This window comes from Bos mutus, chromosome 22 (genome assembly GCF_027580195.1).
Source record: "Bos mutus isolate GX-2022 chromosome 22, NWIPB_WYAK_1.1, whole genome shotgun sequence".
NCBI lineage: Eukaryota > Metazoa > Chordata > Mammalia > Artiodactyla > Bovidae > Bos > Bos mutus.
The window spans coordinates 48558001-48572903 of NC_091638.1; the positions used below are offsets into that span (position 1 = coordinate 48558001).

At 39.8% G+C, this 14903-nt stretch overlaps 1 protein-coding gene across 1 annotated transcript in view; it reads left to right on the forward strand.

Annotated features, from left to right (window-relative positions):
* Positions 1 to 14903, forward strand: part of PBRM1 (polybromo 1) — a 106935-nt gene that overhangs the window by 85596 nt on the left and 6436 nt on the right. Inside the window, 6 exon segments of the mRNA XM_070360176.1 lie at positions 4218 to 4401; positions 5185 to 5395; positions 6026 to 6227; positions 9605 to 9676; positions 9679 to 9768; positions 13139 to 13294. Coding sequence (XP_070216277.1) covers positions 4218 to 4401; positions 5185 to 5395; positions 6026 to 6227; positions 9605 to 9676; positions 9679 to 9768; positions 13139 to 13294 — 915 coding nt within the window.

The window sequence follows — 14903 nt, forward strand, 5'->3', positions numbered from 1 at the left end:
TGAAAAAAAGAGAATTTGCAAACCAAAAATATATTGCCTTTTATATTTACCTATGTAGTTACCTTTACTAATGTTTTTTATTTCTTTGTATGACTACAAGTTATTATCTAATGCCTTTTCATTTCAGCCTGCAGGACTCCCTTTAGCATTTCTTTTAGGACAGGTTTGCTCCCAAGAATCTCTTCTCACCTTTTGTTTATCTGGAAATGTCTTCGAGTTTTGAAGGGTATTTTTGATGTATATAGAATTCTCCATTGGCAGTTTTTTCTTTCATGTCTTTCATCACATTTGGGAAATTTTGGGCCACTGTGTTTTCAGATATTTTTTCCTGAGCTTTTCATTTTCTTCACCATCCAAGACTCCTACTATGCCTATGTGGGTCATGCTTAATGGTGTGCCTTGGATCTCTGAGATGCTCTTCATGTTTCTGTATTCTTTTTTTCTGTCTTTCTCAGACTTTTCATTTTAATTTTCCTATCTTCAAGGTCATTGATTCTTCTGTGTGTTGTTGAACCCTTCTAATAAATTTTTCATTTTAGTTATTGTACTTTTTAGCTTCAGAGTTTCTATTTCATGGTTACAACTTCTGTCTCTTTATTGATTCTCTATTTGGTGAGACATCATTCTGGTTTCTTTTAGTTCCTTGTCCTTTAGCTCTTCTGGTGTATTTAGGACAGTTGATTTAAATTCTTTGTGTAGTAAGTTCAGTGTCTAAACTTCCTCAGGGACAGTTTCTGTTCATTTTTTTTTTTATCCTGTGAATGGGCCCTACTTACTTGTCTCATGCATGCCTCATAGTTTTTATTGAAGACTGGATATTGTGAATATTACCAATATAATATAACTCTGGAAATGAGATTCTACCCCCCTCCTTAAGTTTTTGTTGTCACTGCTTATTGTGAGTTGTTATTGCTTGTTTAGTGACTTTTCTAAGCTACTTTAAAGACTGTATTCTTTGTTGTGTGTTGTCACTGAAGTCTCTGTTCTACCAGCTTAGTGGTCAGCTAGTGATTTAACAGAGAATTTCTTAAGTGCTTGGATCCAAAAAAAAAAAAAAACCCACCCCAAATTCCCAGCCCTTGCAACTGTACAGTGCATCTTTCTGGAGCGCACATTCAGCACTCAGCCAGAAAGTTCACAGCTCTGCCTTTATACTTACCGCTGCTTGTGCAGGCCTTGACAGTCAGCGGAAGCTGAGGACCTGGGGCCTTCTCAGGTCTTTGCTGAACATGCACCTTGCCCGTAGCATGTGCATGGCTTTCTAGATTTCCAGGAATATGTGGAAGCTTCTCAAAACTCTTATTCCCCAAACATCTCACTTCCCAGTTTTTTCTCCCAGGGTTTTCATCATGTCTACTGTTTGCCCCAACTGATATCCTTTGCCAGACCCAGCTGGTGGCAGCTATGTTTTCAACAAAAGCACCATAGCCACTTCCCTGCTACTTGGAAGTTAGGCAGCAGTTTGGAAAAAGTAAAATTGTATCCATCTCTCACATCAGCTTCAAAATAAATTCCCAGATAAAATATAGGCTTAAATGAACACAGAAGTAGTAAAGATACCAAAGGAAAGTGATGGGGAAGAAATTTTTATAATTCTTAACATCAAACCCAAAAACCATATAAGAAAGATTGATAAATTCAACTATATAAAAGTTTTAAATGTTTGGCAGAAGCAAAGACAGGTGACAACTTTGGGAAAGTACATGCAGTGTATATCATAGAAAAAGATCAGATTTCATTCATATATGAAGAACTATTAAATAATTAGAAAAAAAGATCAATATCCAATAGGAAAACAGGCAAAGATTAATAGAGAGCAGAGAGAAGTGGTTCTTAAAATATGCACAACCTAAGCCAGTAGAGAAATGTTAAGTTAAAATTACCCAGATGCTACTTTCTTTAAAAAATTATCAAATTGTCAAAGATTCATATGTTTACTAGTTGACAAGAATTTAGGGAAGTGGCATTTGCCCATTTTGTGGTGGGTTTATGAATTACCATCACCTCTGTGAAAGGCAAATTTGATAATATCTACAAAAATTAAAGTGTATGTACCCTTTGACCCAGCTTTTGTACTTCTAGATGTTTATTCCTCAGGTGTACTCATTCATGTGCAAATTGGTATATGTCTTAAAGTATGTCAGTCTTGCTTCAGTGAGAGAGCAAAAATTTGGAAAAGAAACTAAACATCCACCAGTAGGGAACTAGTTGGATAAATATACTAATACCAGCAGTGATCCTTAAAATGTATTATTTTGCACCAAAATTTAGGTGTAAAACAATATGAGTGATACGCTAACCATTGTAAAGTCCCACAACTGAGACCCGATGCAGCCAAATAAACTGCTGTTGTTCACTTGCTCAGTCGTGTCTGACTCTGACCCCGTGGGCTGCAGCACACCCACTGACAGTATTGTACAACCATCAGTACTATCCATTTCTAGAACTTTTCATCATCCCAAATAGAAACTCTGTACCCATTAAGCAATAACTACTCATTTCCATCTCTTCCAGCCCCTTAATAAGCACTATTTTACTATCAGTCTCTATGAATTCTGGCTATTCTGGGTACGTTATGTAAGTGGAATCATGCAAAATTTTTCCTTTTTGAGTCAGATTTATTTTACTTAGCATAAATAAATTCTCAAAATTCGTCCATGGTGTAGCATGTATCCAAATTTTATTCCTTTTTGAGGCTGAAGTTTTTTATTGTATGTATATGTAACATTTTGTGTATTCATTCATCTGTTGATGGACATTTGGGTAATTTCTATATTTTGGCCAGTTGTAAATAATGCTGTTGTGAACATTGGTATATGTGTATCTGAGTCCCTGCTTTCAGTCATTTTGTATATTTACCTAGAAGTAGAATTTCTGGATCAATTTTCAGTTCAGTTCAATTGCTGAGTCGTGTCTGACTCTTTGTGACTCCATGTCCACAGGCCTCCCTGTCCTCACCAACTCCCGGAGTTTACCCAAACTGATGTCCATTGAGTCAGTGATGCCATCCAACTATCTCATCCTCTGTCGTCCCCTTCTCCTCCCACCTTCAATCTTTCCCTCCATCAGGGTCTTTACAAATGAGTCAGCTCTTCACATCAGGTAGCCAAAGTATTGGAGTTTCAGCTTCAACATCAGTCCTTCCAATGAACACTCAGGACTGATCTCCTTTAGGATGGACTGGTTGGATCTCCTTGCAGTCCAGGGGATTCTCAAGAGTCTTCTCTAACACCACAGTTCAAAAGCATCAGTTCTTCAGCGCTCAGCTTTCTTTATAGTCCAACTCCCACATCCAGCTGTACCATTTCACATTAGCAGCAGTGACATATAGTGGTTCCAGCTTCTCCACATCCTTACCAACACTTGGTATTTTCTGGAAGTTTCATTTGGCTTTTTTCCCTTTGTAATAGCCATCGTAATGAATGTGAAGTGGTATTTCAATTTTTATTTGTATTTTCCAAATGATTAATGATGTGAGTGAGCATCTTTTCATGAGCTTATTGGGTATTTGTATATCTTCTTTGGAGAAATGTCTGTTCAGATCATTTGCCTGTTTTTTGAGTTATTTATTTTGTTATTTCCGATTTGTCGGAGTTCTTTATGTATTCTGGATATTAGACTCTCACAAGAGATATAATTTGCAAATATTTCCCACTGTTCTGTGTGCTGTCTTTTCACTTTGTGTCCTTTGAAGCACAGAAGTTTTTCATTTTGATGAAGTCTAATTTATCTTTATTTTCTTTAGTTGCTTGTGATTTTAATGTCACATTTATGAAACCATTGCCTAATAGAGGGTCACAAAGGTTTATACCTATGTTTTTCTATAAGAGTTTTATAGTTGTGTCTCTTACATTAAGGTCTCTGATCCATTTTGAATTAATCTGTGTATATGGCATATAGTAGGCTTCTAGCTCCATTCGTTTGCATGTGGTAATCCAGTTGTTCCAGCACTGCCTGTTAAAGAGTCTATTCTTTCCCCAATTGAATTGTCTTGACACCCTTGTCAAAAATCAGTTACCTGTAAAAACTCAGTTATATGGATTTATTTCTAGACTTTTAATTCTAGTCTATTGATCTGCATATCTGTCGTTACATCTTATACCCTTTAAATCTTCTAATTTTAATCATTTGAATGTATTAATTTAAAGGTTTAAAATAATTGTTATCTATGACCACAGTAACTCCTTTAATTTCTCTCCAAAATTTTTCTCTTTCAGGAAAATGTGCTGTGTTGTCATTCAAGGACTTCCTCTCCTGCAGGCCAACTGAAATTCCAGAAAATGACATTCTGCTTTGTGAGAGCCGCTACAACGAGAGTGACAAGCAGATGAAGAAATTTAAGGGACTGAAGAGATTTTCACTCTCTGCTAAAGTGGTAGATGATGAAATTTATTACTTCAGGTAAAGTTGAAAAAACTAAAAAAGAGCACTTCAGCTCCTTTGATATCAGTAAAACATATCAAAATTGCATAGTCCACAGTGGGTTTTTATTGTTTTTTATTAGGTCTTAAACTAGAGCAATAGACATTTCAAACAGAACATATTAATTTAATTAAATATTAAAGGAAAATCCTCACAATCTGCTGAGATGTGGTGACTGCTGGATCAGTCCTCTTTGTGTAGACTTCAATAATTGTAATATGGAGGCAGAAATCTTTGATTCTGGTATGCATAATCTATTAAGAGATTGTGTAGTTCTGTGAACTGCGAAAGTTCTTCTTAGTATTTATAGGCAACTAGATCTTAGCTTTCAGTCCAGTGCTTTTGTTGGGTATTCAGCAGAATCCCTTAAAAACACACATTTGAGAACTTCCCTGGTGGTCCAGTACTTAAGAATCCACCTTTCAATGCAAGGGACACAGGTTCGATTCCTGGTCAGGAAACTAAGACCCCACATGCCACAGGTGACTAAGTTCGCACACTGCACTAAAGATCCCGTATGCCTCAACTAAGACCTGATACAGCCAAATAAATAAATATTTTTTTAAAAAAGCAAGCATCTGTAAGTAGATGTGACTTTATATGTTTTAATTATTTCCCTTGTGGACTTAAAGAGTGGACATTGCACGTTACAGAAAGTTGGTTCTAGGTATTAAGGCAGAACATTGCTTTCCAATCCATCCTGGAGTAGTGTCAGGTGATTTCATTTTATTTATTCATTTATTTTTATGTCCCTTCTTCTAGAAAACCGATTGTTCCTCAGAAGGAGCCCTCACCTTTATTGGAAAAGAAGATCCAGTTGCTAGAAGCTAAATTTGCTGAGTTAGAAGGTGGAGATGATGATATTGAAGAGATGGGAGAAGAGGATAGTGAGGTCATTGAGCCTCCCTCTCTACCTCAACTTCAGACTCCCCTGGCCAGTGAGCTGGATCTCATGCCCTACACACCCCCACAGGTGAAGGTGGCGGCTTCCTGTTACTTGTCTTATTCCTAGCTCTGGTTTGCAGTAAAAAGAAAGGAGACATCCAGCCCCTCCATTATGGGAGCTTCAACCTAGAATTCTTCAAGAAGTAACAGATTTTTTTATTTTTTCCTCTCTTGATGCCACTAATAATTTAAAATGTAGTATCTTTATAAAAAAGTTTCATAGATAGCTGGCTTTAGTGGCAGGTTTAGTTAGAAAGCTCTCCTTGTCTTGCATTGAAAAAAAAAAAAACAATGAGGAATTGCGTCGTCCTCTTACTCTAGCTTTTATTGCTCATACCTTTTTAAGTCTCTTTCTTTAGGACCCCATCTTTTGGTTAAGGTGATCCCTATAGGTATTTTCTTCTCATTTAGAATTTTCTCAAGCCTTGATTGTGAGGTCACCATTATAGATCGCAGTCGTGGAATTCAGTGGAACTTCCATTTTTCTTATATGGTCAGAGGCCAGAAATAGCTGTGTTTTGAATAAGAAAATGAACTATAAACTGAAGATGTCTGTAGAACAGTAGCTATTAAATTGCACATTTTTGGCTTACAAAAACCTTTAGTAATTGACGAGATGCAGTGTTCTGATGCATTATAAGAGCTTTCTGTCTTACAGTCTACGCCCAAATCTGCCAAAGGCAGTGCAAAGAAGGAAGGCTCCAAACGGAAGATCAACATGAGTGGCTACATCCTGTTCAGCAGTGAGATGAGAGCTGTGATTAAGGCCCAGCACCCAGACTATTCTTTTGGGGAGCTCAGCCGACTGGTGGGGACAGAGTGGAGAAACCTTGAGACAGCCAAGAAAGCAGAATATGAAGGTAAATAGAGCATAGGCACAACTGTCTGAGCTTTGTAAGCGAGGGGGTGTTTTCAGCAGTGCACGAGCTTAGGTTAAATCTCTTGTTCTTACCACTTGCACATGAACTTTGTGTTGGGGGCTGTCTCAAGTGGCTCCCATCCAGCAGTTTAAGTGTCAGCCTTGTCCCAGCTGAGCAAGTGCTGCCTCTGACTTGGCCTCTGATCCTAGTGTGTTGGGTTTTTTTTTTTTTTCCAAAAATTTCTCAAATATTTAGCTGTTTAAAAAATTGCATGATTTTTTTTCTTTTAATAAATCCTGTAAGCACACATGTGTTGAGCTGGGGAATGATTGTACAAGGATGTTAGATACAGTTTTAGTTAAAATTTCATCTGAAATGGGGCTTTTAAAATCAGTGATCTTCTATTATGGCTCTTGACAAGCCATATAAACTCCAGACTGAGGCTTGGCTGAAGCACCTGGTTTTCTACGCCTTTCCTGGCCTGTGCTGCATTCATAGCTACTTTTAAGGTACTTGGGTACTCTTTGATAAAGCTCAACTGCCTTCATTTTTCTTTTACTCTATAATTAAATTATTTAGGGCTGTGAGCTATCATTCAAGGATTTGGTGGTTCATAGCCATTAGGGACAGATACTAAATAGAGATTTTTTGTTTTTTAATATTAGGCATGACTTAAATAAGGAAATGAGTAGTAAACATTAGGTTAGGCAGGATGATTGCCCTCAGAGCTATATTTTTTTCATTTGGAATTGTATACAATGCTTCATGTTGACAGTTATAAAGCCCTCTCTCAAATAACCACAGTGATCACCATTACCCTTCTTGACAGGGTCCAAACCCATTATTTTTCAACAACCATAAATAAATTAATTATCAAGGCTGCCTCCTTTATTAAACTTTATGGAGTTTCCAAAGAAACTCCTTTTTTAAAAGAAAAGTTTACTCCTTTGATTTTTTATATAGTTGATTTTTAAAATTATCTGACAGGCTTCCCCAAGGATCTTCTGTAGAACCCTAATCCTACAAGATGTTCAGCCAGAAAAAAATTGTGGCAAAAGCAGTTTGAGAAGCACTCCAAACACTTCTCTCTTGGAAACTTACAGTGCATATTGCCATATTAAAGTCTTTAAACATGCAGTTAAGAACCTGTTTTTTTCCCACCTGGCATTTTCTGAAATTGATCAGGTATTCATGTAATATCTGCTAATATCCTGAGGAACTAATATTTCATGGAACATTCTTTGAGAAATCATAGTCAGTTCTATAAGAACCTACAACCTTGGAGAGCATTGGTATTAGTTAAGACCCAGATATATCACTCAGTTGGAGGAGTGTTTCAAACGAAGCTCACATGGCTATAAAGCCTGATCCAGGACAAAATGAAGCCAGTACTGCTCGGCTGGTTACTTAGAGTGTGAACAAGAGCGAGAAATGTGTCTGGAGATAACGTAAAAATGCTGGAGCCAAACTGAAGAGAAGGAAGAGTGACGACTTCTGGGAAATTCTCCCAGATTTTAAGGGGAGTCTGAAATTCAGTGAGAACTTAGCGAGAGGAGTTATGTGACTCACCAGTGTCTGCCTGAGACACAAAGTCTGAGCTTGTGGTGTTCTGACCCACTCAGTTCAAAACCCAAAGTTTGGAGTTCGGCTGACTTCATTTAATAATTCTCTTTTCTTTTTTTTTTTTTTATAATTCTCTTTTCTAAGACAGCCTAACTGGGCTCCTCCCAGAAAGAACCAGCAGGTCCAATATTCCATCCCCAGGCTTGAACTCTTCTTTTTTCAACTTCATTTTTTTGCTCTCCCATTTTACTGTTTCATTTGTGTAATGAAGATATGAGAACTTAATGTGGGGTTCTAGGTCATCAGTGTCTCACTTTTTTTGTTTTGTTTTTTAAACGCTAGTTCAAGGAAATGGGTTGTTAAAATGGCCTTTGTCCCTCACACTCATTGTACAGAGGATCTGTACACTGGGACAGTGTAGTGAGTGATGACAAGTCTCTGCAGGTAACTGTCGCAGCCAAGGAAGCTTTGACTTGCTTGACTTTCACATTCTTAAACAAAGGAGGACTGGAACCGTTGCTTCTCGATGCTCTTTAAAGCCATGTGACCGTGAGCTATCTGCCCCCTCCTTATATCAGCCAGCGGTACCCTTTTGAATTTCATGTTGGAGGGTTAACGTGTGGCAGTTGGAGTTTGATGCCAGGAAATCAGGGCTACTGCTGGTTCTCTCTGTATTCTTGGACAAGTCACTATCTGTCTCCCAGTCTCAATTTGTCCATGTGAAGAGTGGAAAGGATTTCCTATTTATGAATGGTGAAGCAAAGTCAACCTTTATTGTGGGAGCTTTGGTAATGCACATTTCTAGAGCTCGCTAGTCAGAGTCCAGCCTTGCCAGCTCCTGAAAAGACTGGGAGTTGTGATTGTTGGGGCTGCTGGCCATGGAGATGCAGAAAGAGTAGCTCCGAGGAGTGAAGGATGTAGCAAGGATGTTCCACAGCCCAGAACTGGCACACAAGCTAATGCTCCTCTCGCATTTTGGATGAAATAAGTATGAATTCTGAAACTTCTGCTGATTTAGGATGACTTATGGTCAGTATTGAACTCAGCTTCAGGAAACCTGGTTCTGTCCGTACATTGTCCATTGCTTCATATGTGTATACATAGTATTTCCTGCTTCTGATGACTGTAGCCCGGAGTATCATGCATTTTTTCCCCTTGGGGTTTATTAAACATGACCTCTTCATTAGAATGTACACATTAGCATTTATTTTTCTAAAACCTTCTGGAGGAGGCAGTAAGCTACTTTTCCCTTACAGAGTTAATTTTCTTCAGCTGCTAAACCCCATGACACTAATGACAAGAGTCCTCAAATCTTAGTAAAATTGGGTGCAACGTATCAGGAAAATATAGTAAGTAATAATTGTGCCAAAAATTATAATGGGCCATGGAATTGCTTCATGTTGAAATTTTTTAAAAATTTGTAATGCTATTAATACTAGAATAATGGTAGCGCTTCTCATCTTCAGGGTGCCTTGTGAGATTAACCATGTTGGTTATGCTGGTGACGTTTTTAAATAAAATCTGTGCTTTCTGAATGTGTGTTGCAGTCTTAACATTCTTGAAATCTTTGCAGACCAGTTCTCAAGATGGGATAGGAAAGCTGGACTCTAGGTTACCAAGTGAAATCGGCCCGACTCCTCCTGTGTTGAGACTAGTCATCTACTGTTCCTTCCATTGAGACAGAACTGTTGCCTGTGTTTTTTTTTTTTTTGTTTTTTTGTTTTTTTTTTTTAACTAGTCCTGTTGAATGCAATGGATGGTATTTTGAATTCCTGGGTTAAAAACAGAATTGAAAATCTGAAATGCCTTTACAGAGCGGGCAGCTAAAGTTGCTGAGCAGCAGGAGAGAGAGCGAGCAGCACAGCAACAGCAGCCGAGTGCTTCTCCCGAGCAGGCACCCCTGTGGGGGCTCTCATGGGGGTGGTGCCACCACCAACACCAATGGGGATGCTCAATCAGCAGTTGACACCTGTTGCAGGTAAAAACAGGAGCTAAGACCATTTTTTTTTCCACTTTAAGAAATTCCTTCATTTTTTTTTTTTTTTTTTTTCTCCAACGAGGAGTAGGCCACAATCTCTAGGCTCTTCTCATGACAGATTCAGAGTTTGAATCATCCATGTTGTCCTTATATCGCCTTTCCCTTATGGGCAATGCCTCCCCTCTGCCCCAGAAATGGGCCCTGGGCCCAACCCTGGGAATTGGTAGAGAGCAGCTCTCCCCTGGCTGTGGGCATGGTCTGGCGATATTCTGCACCCCAGACTGCTCTGGATAGAGTTCTACAGCAGAAAATACAAACAGACCCTGGATTCTGTTCTGGAGGGACTCCCAAGAGGAAACACAAAACTAGTCTTAAGGAGATGATGATTTTCCGTCTCATCCTAGTATTCAGTTTGCCTTGTTCTGCTGCAGCCATCCTTTAGAAGATTGACCATTTAAAAGGATTTTTGACAGTGAATTATAAATCCTTTCTTGGTCACCAATGTGCATGACTGCTAAGTAGAATACAAAGTCCTTATTCAATTCATTGTGCCCACTCTGTAATGCTTTTCTATTTAATTACATTAAACTGCATTTTCTGTTAGTATCCCAGTCACATATTTTTCCAAAAAGAAAAGAAAATGATGAATGTGGTTTGCTTGTGTGTGTTGTCTCTGGTTCTGGTAGCCATGGCAAAATTGGCCATTATTGAATTGAATATTCTTGTCTGACATGTCTCCAATGAGAAGCCTGCAGACCACTTCTCAGGTCCCTCTTTTGTGATCTCTCTAAGCCTGGTGAGGTCCATCCAAGCTGTGTTTCTTCTTAAGCAAGCAGTCTGACCTCTTTGCAGGGAGTCCAAGATAGTGTTGTTCAAGACAAGCTCTTGGGATGCTGTTTTGGTTTTCGCTTTTTTTTTTTTTTTTTTTTTTGCTTTTCAAGGCAGAGTAGCATAGGATAACTTCTCCATTGTTGCTCCTACCTTTTGTGATGGCAAGTTCTCAGATGCACTATCGCTGAAGTCAGCAGTTGCACTCGCCAAAGCACATCTGAATCATGGCTTTCAGTACTCTCAGTGTAACTGATGTTGATCTAACAAATCTCATAATCGCCTGCTCTATTCCATGGCCCATTTTGGTTAATGGGGTTCCAGAGGTTTTTAGAAATCAGACCTTGAACATGGGGACTTTGAAAGTTAGAATTCCCTCATTGACATTCTCTTTTGTTCTATTTGATGTGTGATATTCTAGCACTGTGCCCTTGACTAAAAAGCCCAGGGACACATTAACAAAATGAATTCAAACAGCTAAAAACATTAAAAAAACAGCAGCTGCAGCATTTTAGCTCCCTGTTGGGGAATGACTTCATAGAACTCTGATGGGTGAGGAGGGCGGGCCCCCCTTCCAGAAAGCCCCTGCTCCATTATTAAGCATATGGTGCCCAGACTTCTGGGCCATGGGAGTGCAGGGCAAGCGTTCTCTACAGGAACCAGTCTTTGGTCCACAGCAGGAATTTTGCCGCCAAGAGGGTGATTTTTTTCATGGGTTTACAGGTTGCATAGTGCCTGATTCTTAGCCTTGTTGCTGTCTGAGATCAGCTTTGCTTACAAGCATTGAAGCTCATTTGAACACATGTGACTGGGATAATAAATGCCAAAGTACAGTTTAATGAAGACAAGTGTCATGTCTTTCGGTTCTTAATAATTTCTTCAACCACAGCCTGTGTAGGCTGCGTTCAGATGGGCTTTTGTAATTGAAAGCAAAGCCTCCTAACATTCTTACATTCCCAACTACTTATCCCTAAAAACTATCTGGTGGAAATGGTTAAAAGACAGTTTGGTAGCGTTGCATCTCCTCATAAGTATGGTGTCTGTTCTTCACTCTCTGAACTCTACTTTAAGAAAAAGGAAATTCATAGTCCTAGTTTATGTACAGAGGTATTGTTGTTTAAAACTTATTTTAATTATTTGTGTAATTGTAGGTTTCTTAGCTTAGATATGACCAGTGAGGCAAGCTGAATCAGTCTCAAGAGTTTTCAGTAATTTTATAGCGTCAAAGGACTAAAAATAAATACCTCTCAAACAATTCTTCAGGGAAAGTCAAAAAGTAAAATTCTTAGAATCTGCAGTTTTCTGCTATATCTAGAACCCCTCTATAATACAAAGAGAATTATATAAAGATGAGGTTTCGCACCAATTCCTCAACGCTCCCTTTGTGCAAGAAGCTGTGACCAAAGATGATTGCATTTTGGGGGGAGCCTTGTGTTTTGTTCATTGTGATCATTTCAAATCCCAGAAAAAATCAATTTGTTTTTCTTGATTTAAAAAATGTCATGTGGCTTTAAAGTTCTTTTGATAGGTGAGTCTTTGACATTTTGAAATTTTCTTCTTCTTTTCACTCTTTTTGCCAAAAATACTTGTTTCTTGAAATTCTTCCCTAGCTAGCAGAAAATATTTTGTGTTGTGACGATGCACTTTGAAAATAAAGGAATGAAAACCTCTGTTCAGAAAAATTCTGTACCTCCTTTAAAATGTTCCCTGTTAACTGAAGGTCTGTGAGGACATTTGTGTGCTTGGAGACAATGATGACAATTGGCATTTTCTCATGTCAGCAGAGCCTGATTCTCCAGCTGTTCCTTCTAAGGTCTGCGCACAAGCTGCTGAGTGACCTGGGCTTAGGTTGGCTTGGGGGGCCGGGAGTGGGGGGAGGTTTTATCTTTATTTTATCATGTTTGGAAATCTAAAGATGAAGCATCAGTCATTGTGATGACTCTTAGCTGTTCCCCAGCTCAAGCTCAAGCATGCTCCATTCTTACCAGCAGTGGTGGGGCTAGAAGGGAGGAGGAATGGACACAGAAGTCTTAAAAACTTCTTGCCCACCTTCCCCCATGCTGGAGAACCATGCTTTGTGATCAGGGCTGTGCGCCTCATTTCCTCCATTTCAGTTTCCCCTCATGTGTACCCATGATAGGCATATGAGTGTGGGCATAGTGGAATGATGGGGTTTATACTGTTCAGTAGAATCGCAGTAGACAGAACTGGTCACTCTGTTTGAACAGCTTGCAGTAATCATGACCTTGGGAAGGCTGTTACTACTTCTCTTTATTATTTAACTGAAAACATGCAGTGTATTTATCCCAGGGAGAATAACTACAAATAATAATATACTAAGTACTAATTCATCCAGAAATATATTTCAATTTGTAATGTTTTATTTTGTTCATTATTGCAACAAAATAATTGCACTAATTGTTATATCATGCAGTACTAAGGGCGCTTTATTCATTAGTAGTGCATGTGGGGGGGGGTTGTTATTACTTAGTTCATGTTGCATGTTAATGATGCATGTCTGAAATTTGTTGTGTCCTTCAAGGCATGATGGGTGGCTATCCGCCAGGCCTTCCACCTTTGCAGGGCCCAGTTGATGGCCTTGTTAGCATGGGCAGCATGCAGCCACTTCACCCTGGGGGGCCTCCACCCCACCATCTTCCGCCAGGTGTGCCCGGCCTCCCGGGCATCCCACCACCGGGTAAGAACTTCATCCTCATTCACTCATTAATCTCATCTTCATACTCTCTTTTTCTCCCTCAGCCATTTGTTCCAGGAGGTACCTGCTGCCCATGTGGGCAGGCCTTCCCTCACTGAGAACCCCAGGGATGTCAGCCGCAGGACCTGTCCTGTGTGTTGAGTAGGTGGCTCAGCACCTTTGTCCTTGAGCACTGGCTGCCTAGCAGCAGCACAGGACACATGACAAGAAACTAGACTAAGCAGATGAGGGGGCAAGAGGCGTGCTCTGGAACCCCTCAAACAGTTCGGCATACGCTCAGAAAGCAGACTCAGCCTAGACAGTCATGGTCTGCTCTAGTGAATGAAGTTTCCCAAATGGCTAGTTCAGAGTCACATATGAAAAGCAGTTTTTGCTCCTGAGTCCATTTCTTGCTCTGGTTCAGTTCTTATCTCAAAGGGTCTGTTGTATAGAATCCTTGCTCCATCTTTTGCTTTTCAAACAACACCTCCCCTCTAAGGGGATTACAGAGTTGCTAATGTAGGACTCTTCAGAAACTCTTCAGTCAGTCCTTCTAGGAACAGAAGAAAGAACCTGCACTGAACTAGTTTTCTGTGTCTGAGTCCTCAAAGAAGCATGACATAGCATTTAAAGAACAGCACAGTCCACCCTGGTAATTATAGACACTGGTTCGTCTGTCAGCAGAAGCCCAGAAGTTATGTCATATAGAAACATATAAATGGAGTTCAGAAATAGGTACAGTTTTACTTTATAATTAATTAGCAAATTGAAAGATTATTACGAATGGAAAAATCACCAGTTCCCATCATATGCAAAAAAAAAAAAAAATAACTAACCCTTAGACATAATCTAGTTGGAGGGAAAGTGGCCTCAGGATAACTTGGAATAGCCTTTGATCTATTATCCAAAATATTAGCTAAAGACCTGGCCCAGATGACAGAATATAGAAACATTAGATTTGCTTATAACAGTCTTGGCTGTACCAGTCCCGCAGCTATGAAGAGTTCCAAACGATGCTTCACAGGGTGTGCCCCGCAGTACATAGGGTCAGCCAACCTGGGGGCTTGGCCCAGCGTCTCCAGTGACACTCTGTGATGTGAGTGGTACTTAGAAAATGGCCACAACTCCCAGAAATGTTTGATGCAGACCTAACCAGAGGAAGAAACGTTTGTGGGAGTGGGTGTTTCATTATGGAAGTGGTGGACTGTGAGTGAGTTGGACTATGTCAGTCATAAAATGGGTGTGCCCCTGTGGCAGGTAGAGTTGGCTTTAATTCTGTGCCCTGTCCCCTTGGCATAGAGTGTCTGACTGAGCAGTCAGACAAAGCTGGAGGTGACCCCCAGGTGTGTGTGTTACTTGGTAGGAACCACACCTAAGTCCAGTACCCTCTAGGTAACTGGTCTTTTGGTGGGTATTGGGGGACAGATGTTTCCCTGTCCCCCTTCTCCAGATTCTAAATGCATTTGAAGAAAGCATAACATACCTCATGACAGGGAGACAGGGAAGATCCTCTCTTAATGTTTACCCACACATGTCCGACCAGGCTTCAAGGAGAGGAGGTTTCATGAACTCCTCTGGCGAGTCAGCCCACAGTCTCACCAGCTGCCCCATG